We start from the raw sequence: 20590 nt of genomic DNA, 5'->3' as shown, positions 1-20590 counted from the left end.
TTCCTAGGCCAACCAAGGAAGGACATGTAAAGGAGGCATTATAGTTAGATGGCCGAACCACCTCAACTGGCTCCTTTCGATGTGGAGAAGTAGCCTCTCTCGAAGGACTGCACTCATCACCCTATCTCTAAGGAAGAGGCCGGCCACTCTTCTGCTTGTTTCTACTATTTTGTTCTTTCAGTTATTACCCAAAGCTTGTGACCACAGTTGAAGGTAGGAATGTAGACTGACACCTTTGCTTTCATGTTCAGCTCTCATGTCCAAATAACTGCTCCAGCCACACCCCACATCTGTCTGTCAATCTCTTTCGCCCCTCTTTCCTCTTTCCTCTCTTGTGAAAAAGACGATTAGAAATTATTCTATTTGGGGCAGCAGATCATCCCTGAACCAGAGTGGGCACTCCACCCTTTCCTGTCTGAGGACCTCAGACTTGGAGGTGCTAATTTTCAGAGATGAGATTTTGAGGTCAGAAGCTTTACAGCAGATGATTACACGTAGAAATTCTGTCCATGATGATTATGAAGAGAATCGGTGACAAAGAGCAGGCCTGGCAGAGTCCAACTCCCACTAGAAATGGGTCTGACTTAGTGGCATCAATGCGGACTAAACTTTCATTTTAATTGTACAGGGATTGAATGGCTGTTAACAATGGGCCAGACACCCCATACTCCTGCAGCACTCCTTCCCACAGGCAACCCTGAGGGATGCGGTTGAATGCCTTCTCCAAGTCCACAAAACATGTGTAGACTGGATGGGGAAGCTCCCAAGCAAGTTCTAATATTCCTGAAAGGCTAAAGAGCTGGTTAATTGGTCCATGACCAGTACAAAAAGTGCATTGTTCCTCTAGAATCCAAGGTTCAACTAATGGACAAATCCCGGTCAGGCTGAAAAATGTGATCCACACCCTGCGGTCAACCTTCTTAAAGATAATCACCACCATAGTCTGCCAATCCAGAGGCAGTGCCCCAGATCTCCACTTCACTCCAAGCGATGGAGCACTCTCGAGCACCCCAACCACGGACTCCAAGCAAACTCAACTGTCGTTCGGTGCGTAAGTGCAAACAACAGTCAGGAGCAGCTCCCTGGCTATATATAAGCACTATCACCAGTGTGAATGTCAGGCCACGAAGCACTATGACAGACAGGTTATTACAACCCTATTGCAAAGGTACAGGCACAGTAGTATTTATACATATAGTTGTACTTGCACACATTTGTGCATTACTTTTAGGAGTGTAAATGGTCTCTTGTAAACTACCAGTCTGGGATTCTTGTCTGTACTTCTGGAATAATTAAAATAGAAAAAAATGTACAGATGAAAAAAACAGCAGTGAGGTTTGCCTAGAAATATAATACAATCTGTTTTTCTGTGTTTGATTGTAAGATATTGAAAAGCTAAGTTAATACAAAGCTCTTGTGGATAATACAGCTTACACTTATGTCACCCACTTCACATGTGGAGCTATCTGGGCGTGATCTAACTTCTTTCTTTTTTTCTCCCAGAGAAGTATAGCATGATACTCTGCGCATGAATGCGTGTGTGCATGCGTGTGTGTGCTTGAGAAACATCTGGTGTATGGTGGGTGGCGACAGCTTTATGTGCCTCTGCCCAGATGGTGTCACAGCATCGCCTAGAAACTCTTATCCTAACCACCCCATGCCACATGCACACATACACAGACAAAGTAATGAAAACACATACGCAGAGCTACACTCCAGAGCCACACTAAAATAGTAACTAACTGGATGCAAAAACACATATCATTTATGAGGACACAACCACCCACACACACACATATCCACAACCACAATTAGTCTTGATTTAACAGACGTAACTACCCAGATAAATAATGTGTGGACAGACTGAAAATCACGACACACACGCCCACAAACACAAACACGTTCCTGCTCCCTTTGGGCTGATAAATAGTAGAGAATGTGAAAATGGCATTTAAACGCCCATCTCTAAGTTTTAATAACACGCAAGTGTACAGCGCAGACAGAGTTACCATGTTAGAGCTATTAGCGTGCACTGCAGCAGCTGTCTTGGTGCGTGTGTGTGACAGAGGGAGTGTGTGCAGAAGGGCATCTGTCTGTAAAGCCCTTTGATTGTAGCGGCTGACACATTTAGAGTAAATGCAGAACTGGCTTCTGCAGGCTTGCAGTTTCTGTGAACGCCATGTTTTACAGATGGCTGTAACGTTTTACTTATTCTTCATTGTGACTTAGAGAACTGAAGTGGAAGAAAAGTAATAATTTCAATGCAGGGCTGCAAATACTTGATGTTTATAACTAAAACACATTAAGCCTATAGAAAAGTACTGATACTAAAGACTAGTTAACTTAAATTTCTAGGGAACTAGAGGGCGATGTGGCTGACTTTATGCATTCATTTGTCATCTTATATTTGGACCACAATCAAATTTCATCAAGTGGCAAAACTGATTGTGTCTTAACTCATTCACTGCCATTGACGTCTATAGCCGTCAATTGCAGTGAATGAGTCAATGGGTTTAACTCATTCACTGCCAATGGCTGGCAGTGAATGAGTTAACTTATGCAACTTGACTTGGTACTTGGCCATCTACAGATTTGTCTTAAAAAAAGTAGGTATAATCTTCCTGGCTGTTCAGATTGCTTACTGACTCACATGGAGCTATAACTTTAGCTACAAATAAAAAACTACATACATGTTTAAGGTATAATCAGACGCATAAACTTAGAGCCCCCGAGAGCAGCCATTTGGCTTTTCTACCTTTCTCCTGGCAGTGCCAGGATTGTGAGTGATTGCTGAAAATGTTGAAATGTACTCACTCACTTTTTATTATTATTTGTAAATATGTGTACAAATGGTTGGTTTTTTGTACTGTTTTTATCAATAAATCTCAGCAACAAAGGAAATACACCCATGTGTGTTGATTTCTCCCTAAGATGGCAAACTGAAGCACTCCAAGTTGGTGACTTTTGGAGATTTATTTCCCTGGATGATTGAGAATGCATCAAGACGAACACAAAAGGAAGTTCACAGCTTTTAGCAGCTCCCCCACCCCCTCATTCACACACCCCCACTCCCCTCCAGAATTCCCAGATAACAACCTAATTTACATATGAATGACTAGACAATTTAGCTTCCACTTGGCTGAAGCTAAAGCCTAGCTAAAAGCCTACCAGCCATTTGGCTGGAAGGTGGGTTTTAAAGTTAGAAAGGTAGAAGGCTGGGCACTGCTGCTCTCGGGGGACTCTAAGTGATAATCAGGATGTGACAAGAAAACCAAAAGCTGGTAAAACTTCAACAGTTAACAAAAAAAACCCTCTGTAAAACAGACATTAGATACTCTGGACCAGGGACTCTAAAGAAGAAGCAAAATGAAACAAATTTGTCATCACAAAATTGGTAGTCCTGTAATTATGAAACAATAATTTTTCAAGAGGAAAAGCTATAAAAACATAAAAATACAATCAAAACAATTCCTAAATTTATGTTGTTGCATTAACTAAAACTGGTTAGTGGGCCAGATTGGAGTCTTCGCCAGGCCTAGTCTGATCCCCGGGCTGTATGTTTAACACCCTTGCTCTAGACACTAACCTGGCACATACCCAGGAACTTTTAAATTGCTAATAAAAAGACACATACATACATGCTCATCAGTTACCTGTAAATGTATATACGGTGGCATCTCCACTGTACACTACCTCCTCATGCGATGGGCACATGCTTCCCTTCAGCTGCTTGTTGTCAGTGTGTGCGTGACTGCGTGAGTCAAACATTTTGTAACTGTCATTACTTCTGTTTGTATGTGCAGACAGGTCCGCAGTGAGAGCTTCCTGCGTGATGCTGATGAACGGTGAGTATGTTGTGGATTGTGTCTCAGGGTGTGTGTGCGCAGACAGGACCCATGTGCACGCAGTCATAGATGGATCAAGGCCACAGGAGCCGCAGTAAGCTGTAGATGCTGCAGCCACAGGACACACAGCGCCCTGCAAACACTGGTGCTGCACAGAGAAAAAGGAGAGACAGACAGAATGAATGAAGGAGAAGAGAAAAGAAAACTTTGTTTAAGTGAACTAGAACAGAAACGTACCTCATGAAAGCTTACGATCCTCTTATTTGCTGTTATATTCTGAAGGAGAAAATCACTATATACAGCGTGTGTGTGTCTGTGTTGCATACATGGCTCTTAATGACATCATTAGAGCTAATGAGAGTTCCTACCCTTTGTCACTGCTTGCGTGTGTGTATGTGTGCATGCATGTGCCATCTCATGCTGGCTTAGGAACACACAAACGCCACAGGACCTCAGTTGATAAATGGAGGATGGGCCAGTCCCCAACTCCTGATGCGACAATGAGAGCAAGTTTGATAGACAAAAAACCCCAGAAATTCTGTCTAATGTCCACTGGGCTGCTGGAGATGATCAGCTCCTTCATGTAATTTCAGCCAATCTGCAAGGCTTTTAGCAAATGCTTAATTGGGGCATCTAATGTGTAGCAGTCTTATCCTCTCCATTTCCATTTCTATTTTTGGGTAGGTCAGTTTGTAAATGTGACACCTACAATTTTCAGATAATATAAGATCAATATTTAACGTTTTTGTTTATTTATGACATTATTTTCTACATGTGATCCTACAATTTCTCGTCCACTAATAAACTTTCAGAAGAAACACTACTTGAAGATGCTAAACACCTGAAACCTTTCAGTTCTCAGTCAACAAGGTCATGGTAGTCTTAAGAGCTTAAAAGGAGGCAACCTACAGAAGTCCACCTGCCATTTTTTCTAGCTCGCAATATCACACCTTAAATACTTGACAATCGAACTGCAGCGGTTTTTAAAAGAACTGACATCTTGTGTCAGCATGTGATTGTCAACTATTTCATACTTATCCAATCATTCAGTGATTACCTGTGGCTAAAGATCGACATATAAATGCTTCATCTTTAATAAAGGTGATCACTCAGAACCTGTTTTACACTCTTCCTTCTAAGGGGAAAGTGAACTTAAACCATTCAACCAGATCAGGTTTTTCCTTTATTTTGCTATCTGTAATACAGATGTAGAAAGAAATGGTCACAGCTGCCAAATACTGGTTGACTGAATGATCAGTGTGCTTCAGATTTCCCCGTCTAAGGTTAATGACGTGGAAAACAAGAAAACACACACTAAAAACACATTGTCTCACGTAATCACACACCTCTATTACCAGACCAGGCGTGGGTCTGTCTGCACACACATGTCGTCGGGGGTCAAAGCCAATCCCACTGCAGCATTCCTGATCCTGATGTATGACCTTTGAACCACAGCAGCGGAGTGTCACTGTGGCATTGCCAGCAGGGTGCATTGTGGGATATCCCTCATTGCCCACACAGCAAAGAGTTGTTGAAGAGCTTACATACTCGTGACCACAGCAGATGAAACCTGAAGCAAGAGAGAATATGCATCATGCCATTATTTTGTTCCACTTTCATTCTGATCTTAACATACCAGGAAATGATTTATCTTGGATCCACTTCACACTACAGTGTGCTGTGCAAATTTAGGTACTGAAAATATATATGGTGTGATAATTATTAATTTATTTATTTTTAATAAAACGACATTCCCACATTTCTTAAGTCTGAACAGCTGTTTAAGAAACATACAAATCCATCAAAGGTCTTCCCACACTGCCAGGATTCAGCTGGCCTCCTGGCATCGTCTCTGTGATTTATTGGATATTTCTCTTTATCTTTCTATATAACAGCTTTGCTGTGATGTCTGATGTCTAAAATCAGCTTTTCTGTTTTTCTACAACATAAAACACATTTTCTTTTCCTGGTCATCTATCACTCTACACTAAAAAGGATATTCTGTAATACTATTCGGGCTTCTTAGTTTTTTCATCTTTTATGTCATCCTCTTCCCTCTGTAACCTTTCTTACTGCCTCAGTCCTCGTCCTTCCTCCTTTTCTAAACTCCCCTTTCCTTCACTCCTTAATCTATGTTTTCCGATATGAACAGAAAGAGTATTTAGGCTGCTCTGAATATTATTGTGCCTCTCTTCTTATCAACTCTTATCCACGTATCCTCTTCCTCTTTCCTCCATCCCCTCCTCCCCTGCATACTATTTCTCCTCTCTGAGCAGTAATATTCAGGCTATGCTGTCTAAAGACTGCAACGGGAAAGGAAGTGCGTTTTTCTGAGAGCTGCCATTTCTGACAGTGATAGGTGATGTCTGTCTGCCACCACTTCACCTTCAGCAGCAAGGTGACATTTAAAATGCATGCTATCACTCCATTTACCTGTAAATGTTTTGCAGCTGAATATCAAATTTCAAGTATGTTTCTTCACAATCTCCGGCACTTCACATTTCAAACTGAAATAACGTGAGTTGGTTTCGATGACAGACAAATTAAAACTTTGGCAGTACACGGAGATTCAAGGGAGAAATTCCTAGTGGAGCAAGAAATGATCCAATAAAAATAGCTTATGCTTGTTAAAGAATAGTTGGGATATTTAAAGACTAATGGTACATTGAAAACTCTCCTAATATTTCTTAACAAGATGTTTGTATTCCAATGTTGAAGCATAATTAGGAAGCCCAAAATTTTTGTTTTACTTAGAAAAGACACCAATGAGCACTGATAAGGGTTCTCTATGGTCTTTGTTAGACAGCAATGATAAAAAGATGACAGTCCGAGGGAGAGGTGGAGAATCTTGGTTGCTGTCTAACCCCTAAGCTCATGGGGTTCCTCCAAAACCGCCATCTTTTGATACTATAACAACTAAATCAACTTGTTTTGACTTGGCATACATAAATCATACAAATTGAAAATTACTGACACTTTCGTGGATCTGATGAATGTTAGGTCACGGAGAGGAGGGCAAACCCGACAGCAGCATGTAGGAGAGACGAACCTAACAGCAGCTGAGGATACTGGAGTGAATTTCCACTCTGCCTTTTTTCTAGTGGCCCTGATAACCATTCAGTCAACCTGGCTGCTTGGATGGATTAGCTTTAGACGATAGTTTAGACTGGCAAGCTCTGGCTTTGCAATGAATTAAAGGTTATAATAACGTCCCACTATAATGCTGAGTCAGTAACTCCCTGCTGTGAAGGAGCATTAGAAATACAAATGAGCAAAGGATGGCCAGGCTGACGAAAAAGATCTAACTGCAATGATAAAAAAATAGACCGATTTTAATCACAGTTTAATGAGAGCGCTCCCAAAGTAAAAGCGCCTAATTTTGAATTACAGAGCGATAGACCGGAAGAAGCCACAGTCTTACTGGTTATTTAGTTTATTGTGAAAATAATCTATATGTTATGAGGTATTTAGCAAATGTATCCTAACAGTTGATGACATGCTGATCTGTAGCTCTATCTACCCCCAGCTGTGATGCCCATTTTATTTGACAGCACACATTAAACACTAAGTCATTGCTTTGTAACACAGCTTCACTCTTTAATGGGAATGCAGCTTGTTGTGGAGTGATAAATAACTTATTATTTAACACTCTAATCAGCATTTACACTTTCAGCACATTAAATTCTGTTAATTTAAGCAATCAGTTCACTTAAAGGCCAAAAGTGCAGAATGGCACATATTTTCCATTGCGCCGCTGCAGTGCATTATATGCTCAAAGCATCCATCACAGGCACAATGTGACAGGAAAGCGCATGTGTATGTGATTGTGTGACATAAAAGCAGTCTGACGGCTAGTAACTCACTTAGCAGCGGCAGCTGTTGCGGAGCGGGGGCTTGGTGGCCAATTCCCCCAGCGCCTTACTTCAGCTTCAATGACGCGCAAATAAACAGCTCAACACTTTTCCAAAATAGCTTCTCTCTACTCATCCGTCGTCCTCTCAGCATCCTCACCTCTTCTCCTTCTTTCCATCCGGACGCCAGGCCCTCTGCATCTCACAGTTTTCAATCATTTGCTTTACTTATAGCTCCTCTGCAGCAATCGAACCGTCATTCTCTGCGTCATCGAACATGGTTCTGTTCAAACACATAAGTCTTTCACCTACTCTAAGAAATGCCATGTTTATCAGTTGTGACCTGAAGTTCAGGATTTACATCTTCTTCATCATCACTGATGAATTTCTTTTCCTGACCCCACATTCTGTCTAATCTTATATTACCTTTAATAATCTACCTTCTTTTTCTCTCTACAGGTGAGCAAACTCCTGCACGAACTGCTGGTTTCCCCTGAATGTTCACATTTCTCTGGTCCTCATGCATGTACTTCCTTAACTTGCTACCTTTTCTCTTTATCATCTCCATGTCTTCCTCCTGTCTCTGCCTTCCTCTTACCCCATTTTCCTTGCACTATTACTCTATCACTCTCTCTGTATTCACACCGTTCATAGGTCTGAATCTCTTGTTTACTGTTCTGCAGCTAAACTTCACTATTGTATTATCATGCATTCAGCAGGAATTCAATCCCTGTCTCTATACGCGTTATCTGTGTATGGGTATGTGTGACATCCCTGTTCATTTGTGTTAACATTTGAAACGCACACCCCTATTTTCTCTTCCTCTCTATAAGCTGTGTGGGTTGTGTTTTTTTTTTTTTTTTGCATGGCTGTGTATGTGCAGACAACATTTTATCACACACCTCTTGTTTTCTCTCTTGCATCACAGAATGCTTCAGCCCTAATCTTCAGATTTACGCAGGATTTGCATACATTCGTTAATAGCGTCGGGAGCGCCGCGTCAACACAAGGTGCTTAGACAACGTGAATTATTATTAGGGTTTCAGTCATTCCACTTAATGATAAGTCAATATTTAGTCCTGCCAATGAACTACTGATAAAAATGTGTGTTGTGGATTAGGGTTATCCGAGCTCTCTAGGAGACCAAAACCCCTCTACAACTTTAAACAAACCAAACACTTTTAAATACCTGAATATATTACAAGGGGTTTGGCACAAAGTGCACAGCGAATGTACACATACACATATTTGTGTTTATGCACAACAGCACACACTTAAGCTGAAGCAGGTTTCATGGAGAAAAAAAATCGTGTGCTACTTAAAATTATAGATCATGACAGATACATACTGGCTACATGAAACTACAATAGGAAAACCACTGAAATATTTTAAAATATGTCTTTGATTTGAGATTTATTCTATTATGAAAGTAAGAGTAGAATAATCTTTCTTGTAGATTTAACCTGAGAAAACCAAAATCTTGACCACAAAGGTTTCCGGGATGTCCGAGGTGAGCATTCGCAGTTTTGTGACGTAATGCAACGAACAGTCCTTTTGGGGAGGCAGCTACTGCTGTTGGGTTGTTCCCCATGATGCCATGAGAAGGTTTTAGATGTATAGCATGAATAAAAAAAACCTTCTTAGCAGAGAACTGCAATACCACAAGATGATAGGTGATCTTCACTCCAATGGTTTTATATTTGTGGCTGATTTGAACACATTTATAGTTAGAAAGACAAATACTTTTAGAAATTTTTTATTTCTTGAATTTTAGGTGATGGTCGCACTAAAGGCAGAATTCGTTTTTTCTGACTTTACTAGGAAGCTACAAATATTTTTTAAAGTCATACTTGACTCAGCCTAATCCTTTGTGACATTATTATTTCAGTTTCTTCGGTCAGACTTTCTCTTGCTTATATACAGAAATGGAAGGGTAGCGAATACAATGGTAATTTTGCACTTGTATGCAGGGTAATAAGACTTAATCAAATATTAGTGGCAAAAAACAAATGCAGTAATTCAACACAAGCACCTTACTAGCTGCCAAACATGGTAATGGAGGGGTGATCGGGTGGGCTTGTTTTTCAGCCGTATGACGTAGACACCGTTCAGTCATTGAGTCGAACTCCTTTGTATACCAAAGTATTCTATAGTAAAATCTGCGACCATCTGACTGACGCCTAAAACCTGGATGGGTCATTCAACAGGACAATGATCCCAAGCACAGCACCAAGTATAAATTAGAAGGGTTAAAGAATCAAGTGCTTGCAATGGCGCAGCCCAAGTCCAGACCTGAACCTGATTCAAAATACTGTGGCGGGACCTTAAGTGATCTCTGCATTAAAAAATGCCTGCAAATGTCAATTAACTGAAGCACCATCATAAAGAAGGGTGGGCCAAAATTCGTCCAGAATGATGTGAAACACTGATTTAGTCATAAAGAAACCATTAAATTCATGTTAATACCGCTGAAAGTGCAGGCTAGTGAATTGTGGGGTGAACTTAGTTTTTCACAGAACTGCACAGAGCCCTATGAAAACGTTCTCTTTCAGCTCTGTGCTGATCACAGTCAAAGAAAGAGCAACTCTTTCAACTTGAAATACAAAAAAACGTGTGTGTGTGTACTTTCTGCTCCATAGAGGCCAAACTATATGCCATGTCAAGAGATGAAATCACTGTGAATTGACTTTCTCACACAGTGCACAGTATTCCCCTGGAACGCACACATCTGGATGTTGAGGCAGCAAGCGTACACATAATCAAATCCACACACACACACATACTCTTTTCCCAGCTGACGGGATGTCCTCTTGCCTTTCCGACATCTTTCTTTTCTTTTTTTCTAATCTCAGCAATATTACCAGCTGGGCGTGTGCTTGTACATGCATCTTTGCATATAAACGCTTTAAGTGTTTGTGTGAGTGCTAAGCTCAAATGAATGGATTGCTAGTAGTTAAAATTTCAAAACCCAACAGGGATTCACTAAAGACTGAAACACAGGAAGCAGCTGTTCATGTGTGCTTAAACGATATGTCAGAAGGACACAGAATGAGATGAGGACTAGGAGACACCAACAACTAAAAGACTTAAACAGATTTACAACACAAAAAAGAACAACTAAATGATATGAAATGAGCAAGATTTTCTTTTTTGTATGCAGTGAGATCTTCTAAAATAAAACAAATTTCATGACAGAATCAGTAAATATAAAATTTTTGTTTGTATGGTTTAAAGTACATACTGATTACAACTAATGATAATTAATATCTATCCATTCCTCCGTTTTCTTCTGCTTAGACACCACTGGTCAATTTAAAATCCCCAGTTAAACTAACATGCATGACTCTGGACTATAAGAGGAAACTGGAGGAAGTATCTGGAGGAAACCTGTACACGGAGAATATGAAAACACCCCACAAGAGAGTCCTGATGGATTTGAATTACTCAATTACTTACTCTTACACCTCTTTGCCACCCACCCACCCACCTTTCTTTTTTTTTTTTTTAACTTTTCTTTTTTTTTTTTATTATATCAAAGCCTTTCTACTAATCCACCAGTTTTCTCCTCAACTTCAATTCTAAGAATACACCAGCTCTGACTTCAGGAGTCGTTATGCCATTCCTGTGCTTGACTTCCTGCACTATTTACTTGCTCTGTGGAGCTTGATGTGTGCTACTTTAGGTGATACAGAGTGAAGAGCTCCTTCTGCGATGCTTCTGAAATACCCCTTGGTGTATCTACTGGAATCACAAGCACTGTGTTGAATGGATGCGATCTGCTGGCCAAAAAGTTTTCAGGATCTTTATGATACATAAAATAGCCCCCTTTAGAGTGGATGGGAAAAATATAAAGACATTCTCATTTTCCACAGCCTTCTAGTACATGCACCTATGGTATCATTTTGTAAATCACACAACGTCTTGTTCTCAAGTTATTGCATTCACAAGCTTTTCAGGAAACTTGACCTCTGGCCTGGACTGAGATTCAAACTCATCTGAGATTTTTAGTAGATGTGCATTACAGGGCAAACTCGGAAATGCCAATTTGCCTATTGGACTTGTTCAAGGTTATTCAAGGGTACTGATATAAAACTATTTTAAATGCAACGATGTCCATCTTTGTATCAGATAAGCATATTTAATTTCATACAATAGTAATCACTTCCTGTAAATGTAAATCTGCATGTGTGTGCATACTTTTAAATTACAACTTTAATGTATCCAAAACATGTAACAACAAGAGTAACACAAACAAAATATAATAACGCAAATACAACATAGACACAATCACACAAACACACGCACGCACACACACACACACACACACACCTCATCTGTGTGCTGTGTTCCTGACAGCCTCTGGTTTTATTCTTGCCAGTCATTAAAGTAAACCTAATAGAAAAGCCATCATCATAAATACATTAACAGAGAGAGAAATGTCTTCCTGTGTTCAGAGAGTACTCGATCTTCTAAAGCAGCCAGACGCTGCTGTTTGGAATGCACTACCGTTGGCCATTTGCTACCCATCATTGATGAGGGGCTTTTGGCAATGATAAACACACATACACAAACCGAAATACATACACACAGAGAAAGTGATGAGAATCTCTTGGCATAAACAATCAAAGGACATGCAAAGAATCTATGCCTCTGTGCATAAAGATATATGTAAAAAAGCAACCACATGTTCACACAGATACAAAAACACTCAGCAACAGAGAAGAAGGAAAGGATGCATGCACTAAGTTGAAGTAATACACCTTGCACATTTGCACACACTTACACACACAAACGAATCCACTCTCACAACTCCACCAGGCTCAGAGTGAGCTAGCTTAACTACTGGGATAATTTCCCTCCAGCAAATGGTCACTGTGCCCTTGAAAAACATATTTGATTATTACTTTTTCTCCCCCTCCTCTTTTTTTCTTTTAGCATCATCACAGCCATTTTCATCACGCGCTCTGATGATGGCACGGCAAGGCGCGTTAAGATAACACCCCGGCACCGGCAGGCTTTTAACACTTAAACGGTGAAAAGGGATATTCAGATTTGTCCTTGAACGTCTGGATGGGGCCTGCTGGGCTGGGACAGAGGGAGGGAGTAAGAGAAGGAGTTAAAGAAATGCACACATTTTTTAAGATTCACTCACTTGCAGAAAAATTGAAGTGGGGAGGGCATTTATGGTAGCACCCACAGTGAGAGATGGATTTGATGGGGTTGAAGGGCAGATTGAAGAGTTAAAGATCTGGACATGATAATGAAAAAGTATAAAGGTTAAATGATAGAGCCCAGTGAGGCATGGGACTTAAGGAGAGTCAGGAACCAACGGGAGGCCAAAGACGCCAAACTCAGTTCCTTTAAACTCCATCTAATCTCACCTAAGTCTTAGCTAAACATCTTACATACAAACTCAGGAAAAGAAGAAAAGAGGAGCAAAGCTTAAAAGTTGGTCTCGAACCTGCAGCACAGGAGGAAATACTGTGGGAAAACTGAGGCTCTCTTGTCCAAAAACAAACAGTGTTTAATCTACTTGAAAGTGAAATGGAAGCTGTTTAAACAAACCAGCAGATTTGGAAGAGAAGGATTTAGCACAGAGACTTTGTGTTATTGTGTAACAACTCAGGACACTGAGGAAAGGATTATGGCCCATCACAATAATACATCAAACTACAAAATTGCCCAGAGTAGAAATTAGGCTGGCTGTTACTGATGGTATATACTGTAGGTGTATACTGTAAGTGTTATTTGAACAGATAGATAAAAAAAAAAAAAAAAAAAAAAACAAGACGGACAATAAGCTCCAGTGGATCCACATTGGTGACAGACTGGATCTTCTCAACCACAAGAAACATTCCCACCACAAAACTAATGTACATTGAATCCAGAGAGTATTCACAGCACTTCACTTGTTTTTTTGTCATGTTACAGCCTTATTCCAAATAGGGTTAAACTTATTTTTCACCAAAACATTCTATACACAATACACCAAAAGAACAAAGTGAAACAAGTTTGCTTGAAATTCTTGAAAACGTATTAAAATTAAAAAACTAAGATAAAACGTACATATGTATTCACAGCCTTTGCATTTATACTCAGCTCAGCTCAAGCCCATTCATTTCCACAGATGCTCAGTCAGATATTTCTAGACCTTGACTGGAATCCACCTGTGGTAAATTCAGTTGACTAGACATGATTTGGAAAGCCACACACCAGTCTAACGTCCCATAGCTAACAGTGCATGTCAGAGTACAAACCAACCCATAAAGTCCAAGTACTGTAATTGTCTGTGGACCTTTGAGACAGGGACACAGATCTGGGCAAGGGTACGAAAAATATTCTGCAGAATTGAAGGTCTCAATGAGCACAGTGGGCTCCATCATCCCAACAGGACTTTTCCTTGAGCTGGCCTCCAGGCAAATCTGGAAAATTAGGGTAGGGCCTTAGTCGGGGAGGTGACTAAAAACACGATGGTCACTTTAACCTCTTAAGACCCGAACTCTTCCATGGCATGCATTTTTAATTTCTCTTTGACATTTGGGCTGATTGGCACATAATGAATGTAAAAACAAAGAATTACCAGATTTTTTTTCACCTAATTTTTGTTTCTGAGAAATATATGAGGATATTTGTTTAAAATTTCAATAGAGCAGTGGCAGTATAATGTCCTCGTAAGTGGATATCAGGCCCTTGTAGAGGCAAATGTAGTATTTTGGTCTAGACAGCCCAAAATGTGATGTCCACATCCAGGTCCTAGGAGGTTAAAAGAACCTTCCAATAGGACAACCTTTTCTGCAGCACTCAACCAATCAGGCCTCTATGGTAGAATGGTCAATGGAAGCCACTCCTCAGTAAAAGGCACATGACAGCCCACATGGAGTTTTCCAAAAGGACTCCAAGACCACAAGAAACAACATTTTCTGGTCTGATGTAATAAATAGGAAACCAGGTACCACTCATCACCTGGCTAGTATCATCCCTACAGTGAAACATGATGGTGGCAGCATCATGCTGTGGGGAGGTTTTTTGTCAGCAGGAGCTAGGAGACTGTAGCAATGTATTGTGAGTCATTCTTGCTATGACCTGATCTAGAGGAGTCTGGACCTTGGACTGGGGAAAGAGTTCATCTTCCAACAGGACAAAGACCCTAAGCACATAGCCAAGGAGTGGCTTTGGGACAATTTAGTGGCCCAGCCAGCACAAAGACTTGAACCCAACTGAACATCTCTAGAGAGGTCTAAAAATGTCCATGCACTGATGCTCCCCATCCCAACTGATCAGTAGGGATGGGCACTGGTTCTGACATAAACGGTAGTAATCAGACCGAAAAGCAGCGCACATTTCGGTGCTTTATTTCGGTGCTTTTTTTTTCTGAGACGTCATACACTTTGGATTCTAGCCAATCATTTTACGTTTCTGAGGATAGTAAGCGGGTCCAGGTATGTACGTTCTTTTAGAGCACAGCTACAGATTAAAAATGCCCAAGGTGAAGCGGTCAAAGTCTGGCTGTACTTCACAGCAAAAACTCAGCAGCCTGCAACAAGTGCTTTAACGCGATACTGTGCAAAGGAGGTAACACCTGGAATCTGATGAAACACCTGGCAACGTATAGCATTTTGTTAAAAACCGAAAAATGTGCCGTATTTGATAGCTTGCTGCGAGACCTCACACCGAGCACATCTACTGCGGGTGTGCTGCCTGTTATCGGACCCGGAGTTAGCAACATCCCCCAAAAACCCGAAGATTAGAGTCCTGGCCCCTAGCCCTGCCAGTGTAGCAGAAATGATGAAGGATGATGATGGCAGCAGCAGCCGCTCTTCTCTGTGTGAGTAGCTTAATATTGTTCGTGTGTAATTTACGTTGAGTACACTAACCACGTTATTAAATTAATGCATGTAAGGTGAACTAGCAAACACTGTCGTAGTTACATGCGGCTGTCTTCTTGTTTGATGGCAGATACTCCCTTCACCCTGGCCAAAAAGGCTGAAATGACCAAAGAAAAAGAGGGAAACAGCTAAACATGAGAGGTTTTTGGACAAAGTTTGTGTTTTTTCCATTGTTTAAGCACTGCTTCCAGCCAAGAGTGATGCCATAAATCCCCTATAGCTGCAGAAAAGGCTAACATTGTTATCTTTTTACAAAAAAAAACAGCTGAACATGAGAGGTTTTTGGACCAATTTTGTGTTCTTCATTCTTTAAGCACCGTTTCGAGCACCGTTTAAGCACCGGCACCGTTTCAAAAGTACCGGTTTGGTACTGGTATCGGATAAAACCTAAACGATACCTATCCCTACTGATGAGTTCTGGAAATGGGAGAAACTACAATATATATATATATATTTTATTTTTTTAATACATTTGCAATAATTTTAAGCAAACTTTTTTCACTTTGTCAATATGGGGTATTGTGTGAAGAATTATGAGGTCAAAATTAATTTGATGTTTTTAGAAATAAGGGTGGATTATGACAAAATACGGAACGTCAAGTATTGTGAATACATTCCAGATGTGCTATTATTATCATAGTCATAAGCTGGAAAAAGAATATTAGTATATAATAATTTGATAGTAACACTAGAGAGGAGCTTGAGTTGGAAAACAAACAAACAAACAAACAAACAAGTAAACAAAAACACATGCAAGTCACTGCAGCTTTAAAACATTTCAGTATGAGCCACTGAAATAATAAATAATGATACCCAAGCGGAAATGAGTGGAAGACAATTCAGAAAATGAAAGTAAGACTGATGCCAAATCTTTTACTGCAGGACAACCAGAAAGAAAGACTGAACCCTGCTCACTGATGTGTGTTGTTGTGTTGATTTCTTGTGTTTGAGAAGGGTTGGATGAGGTAAGTTTCTGACCCACTTCAATTTCATTTGATTTACACTGGGAGCTTTCCCATTTTAAATCAAATAGTCCAGCCCAAAGCACATGTGTCCATGTGTATATTTTTGGATGAATGTGCAAGCACATGCAACTCTGTGTGTCATCACATGCAAGTTTTTATACAGGTGTGTGTGTACTGATGCTTGATTGTTGCTGTGTTTGTGTTTGAATGCTTGTGTGTTTATCTACGTGTGCACATGTGCACACAAGCCGGTACACGTATCCGTTGCCAGACGGCTGTCTCCTGGCATTGCTGTTCCCCTGCAGTGTGTGTGTATGGTTGTTGACAGTGTGGACGGTAATGTGTGATAGATCGCACTTCAGGGACCCCATAATCACATCAGCCTAACCTAGTCTATCAGCTGGGCACAATGGGATACCCTTCACTCCTCCTTTAATCTGCTCCATCTAGCTCTTCACCACTCCTCTGGGGGTTTTTTCCTTGTACTTTCTCTATTACTCACTTCCGATCTTTTTTGTGTGTTTGCATTTAACTCAGTATTTTTTATTCTTTAATACTTTCTCCTTCTCTTACATTTCTTTCTGCATCAGTTGTTTAATTTGACATTTTTTCATTCAATGCAAGTGTTTATACCAAAATGTTATACAATATAGAGTTAGTTACTTTTTGTTTCTCACTCACTTTAAAAAAGTGACCTGCATATATTCTGATGTTGTTAGTTTCTCTGATTCCGTCTTTCCATTTCTCTGTCTTTTACACATTAATTTGTCTCTCTGCATCATTAAAAATAGCAAACCTTGCACTCAATGAGAAAGAGAAATGAGAGTGTGTGGTGCCAAGGTTAAGTAGCCTATCCTATAATAGTGTTGCTGTGCGCATGTTGTGTGTGACTGTCTTGAAACAGACGTGTGGGGTCGAGGTTGCATAGCTGGCCCCAGGGCTCCCCGACAGCGCAATGCACCCGGCAAATGGCCCTTAGCCTTGCTAGCGCCGCTAGCCCTACGATCCATCATACCATATGTTCTCAATGGGGAAGCTAACGCTAATGACTGATGAGTGGATGGGAAGGGGGCACATAAAGGAAGGGAGGGGAGAGAGGAGGAAAAGTTAGAAGAAAACGTGGTAAGAGAATAAAAAGGAAGAGCAAGAGACCAGAGGATGAAGCAGAAGAGTTTGGGGAAACGAGTTGAGTAAAACAAGATGACAGAGTTGGAGAGGAGATGAGAAATAAGAGAAGATGGAGAGGAAGAAGAGGTAGGGAGCATATGCACTCCTTGGGAGGCCTCCTCAAATGAAGGATGACCATATAGCCTGCTCAGCTGGAAGAGATAACAGAGGATCCAGTGGAGGAGAAGAAAAGAAAGATGAGACAAAATGGGCAATGGCATGATGAGGTGGAATATAATAATATATGTTAAATTACAAAGGATTACTAGGAAGAAAGTTAACACTTAACAACTTTCCAAAAGAGTCTTACTGACAATCAATAAAAACTACAGGTTGGGGGTAAAAAAAAAAAAAAGAACAGCCAAGAAAGAAAAATAACTCTTTTCTATTAATTTTTTTAATCAGCAATTTATATATTTCTGCGTAAGTAGAGCTTTTGTGTGTGAGTGTGTGTATGGATAGGCTAACAGAGTACTATAGGCCAGCCCATATGGGGCCATTGTTTATGTGTGATGAATAGAGTCCACGTGTTTTTCTCTGGCACTCAACACTCAAGCAAACCCTGCCGAGAGCACCCTGTTGACTCTGTGTGTGTGTATGGGGGGCGCCTGAAAAACGTCTAAATGTGTAAAAGTGTGTGCGTATGAGAGAGAATGAGTGTGTATTTCTCCTGCTGTGTGCTTGGCAGTGCCCTCAACGGTGCCATCCTGAGTGTGTTTCATCATCATCTGCCATGACAAAGATGTCTAATGGCACACACATTTACACACACCAACACACCGACACACGCGCACAGTCCCATCTGTGCCATGGTATCCGGGTGCTTTGGGACACTGCGGGAGAGAAAGAAAGGGAAACGACCCTACGTTCCTGCACCATGTGTCTATCTCTCAACCTTTTTCTTCTGCTCAACTCTCCTGTCGCTTTTTCCCTAGGTAGACGTTAAGTCATAACCACCAACTTCACTTTGACAAAATCCTTCTTACACCACAGCAACTAGTTTTCTTTTAAAAGGGCCTTTACTTTGTCTCCAGACAAAATTTGATACGACGACAACTCATCAGGCTGTCAGACTTAAACAACCGTGTCTTCAACACTGGGAAAAAAAACACTCAAACAACAGCTAATGCTAGCTTACATTTTGACCCATGTGTTTCTTTACTCACCTGGAGCATATTTATGCACTGCACCCCTCTCAGCATCACCACAGCACACCAGTGTTTTATCCACGATTTGGCCTCCACAGCATTGGACCCCATAGCCATCATGAAGGGTCCCACTACAGCAGAGCTGGCCGCCTGTCACTGAGTAAGGAACCCCCCCACAGCAGCTGTCACCCAGCCCCACAGAGACCCGGCCCTGCGAGTGGTCAGGACAGCAGTATTCATCTACAAAGACAAGGACAAATGAAGTAAACACTTGAGCAACACGAAGAAGAGCAAACCCCATGAAAGCAGAACACAATAGATTTGAGGTTAGTGGAAACACACTACATAAAGTAATTTGGAACTCACTGGTTTTCACATGGACATAATATCCTCCACAGCACTGATGGTCAGGAAGAGATGGGACTAGTTTGCCATTGCAGCAGACTGGGTTGGAGGAGTTATTCAAACTCAAATAGCTGTCCTCACAGCAGTGATGATGTGGCTTCTTTGTGTAAATTACTCCACTGCAGCAAACCTGTTTAATACGCAATTGAAAAAAACATATAAGATGATATGTAAATAAAATCAACTCAAACAAATACTTAAAGTTGAGATTATTGACTGTGGCACTGCAAGTCAAATAGGAGGCCATTAAAACTTTTTGGCGGGGGATATTTATTTTAGGATGATTGTAATGAAATACTCATGCCAAAATTAACAGTTTCAGGGTTTCTTCAAATACGCCATGACTCTAAATAACCTTTTCAACATATAACATCTGTAACTTTATGAATTCTAGACTGACTAAAAGGTACAGTGGTACTTTTTGGGAGCTCAATCCTGACTGGGAGCTCATGGTGCACAAGTTAGCACTTTCTATTATTATATTCACATAATCAAGTCAGAAACTCCACGTTTTCCATCACTCCTTGTTTATATAAAAAACCCACTGACATTTTGTTTTTCTTACTTGGGACTCGGGACTACATTAAGGAAATAACTTATGTGGTTCTATTAAACAAGGACGAATACAGTATGTATCCATACTCCTTTATGTTGCTCACATGACTAGCTGTGCAGAGAGGCCTCTGTCAGCCTGTGTGTGTGTGTGTGTTGTGTACACATTTGTAAAATAAAGCCCTTCTCTTTAAGCACATATGTTGCATGTGCTAAATCTCAGCATATTCTCCTGCAGTACATAAGTGGGTGTACTTGTAAATATGTTGTTGATACTGTTTCTGCCCCTGGGTAATGTGGGGAGAAATGTATAGCAGGCATTCACTGTGCCAACTTGGCTGGCATTCAATGACATAAGGATGGAAGTCAATGCAGATGACAAGTTAATCTGTTTAGAGAAATTAATCACTGAGAGGTTGATTCTGAATCCCTTATAAAAGTGGGTGTATGGAAAAGGAAGTGTTCGCACTTCCCTATTGGTCTCTGTGGTGACGACCATACTATCCTGAGGGATTATGCATTCTGCCCTTCAGATCAGCAGCCAAGACCCTGGACATCTATCTCCTTTTGCACATTGTTGTTGTACAGCAAATTTTTTAATGTTTACTCATGGCAACTTCTAGTTAAAAGAGACTAAAGTACTGAAGTGGAAAGGGCAGGGGAGAGACGATTATAGCAGAAAAAAGATGAAAAAAGTGAACACTGGAAAAAAAAAACCCTAAACAAATGTCAATATGAATAAAACTGTTTTAACCTGACCTTCTTCAAAAC

The 20590-nt window shown here is 40.6% G+C and overlaps 1 protein-coding gene across 7 annotated transcripts in view; it reads right to left on the bottom strand.

Moving 5' to 3' along the window:
• The window catches only part of ush2a (Usher syndrome 2A (autosomal recessive, mild)), a 221115-nt gene that overhangs the window by 53326 nt on the left and 147199 nt on the right, over positions 1–20590 (bottom strand). For all 7 annotated transcript variants that reach the window (XM_085267418.1, XM_085267410.1, XM_085267383.1 and 4 more), the window contains 4 exons: positions 19229–19397; positions 18881–19102; positions 5192–5415; positions 3654–3993 (listed from right to left, as the gene is read on the bottom strand). In XM_085267418.1, coding sequence (XP_085123544.1) covers positions 3654–3993; positions 5192–5415; positions 18881–19102; positions 19229–19397 — 955 coding nt within the window. The remainder of the gene's footprint in view (positions 1–3653; positions 3994–5191; positions 5416–18880; positions 19103–19228; positions 19398–20590) is intronic.

This window comes from Mchenga conophoros, linkage group LG1, assembly GCF_057382185.1.
Source record: "Mchenga conophoros isolate Kocher_MC1m ecotype Shallow Benthic linkage group LG1, M_conophoros_male_GT1.1, whole genome shotgun sequence".
NCBI lineage: Eukaryota > Metazoa > Chordata > Actinopteri > Cichliformes > Cichlidae > Mchenga > Mchenga conophoros.
Note: the sequence above shows the minus strand (reverse complement) of the source record. Positions and strands in the feature narration are given on the sequence as shown.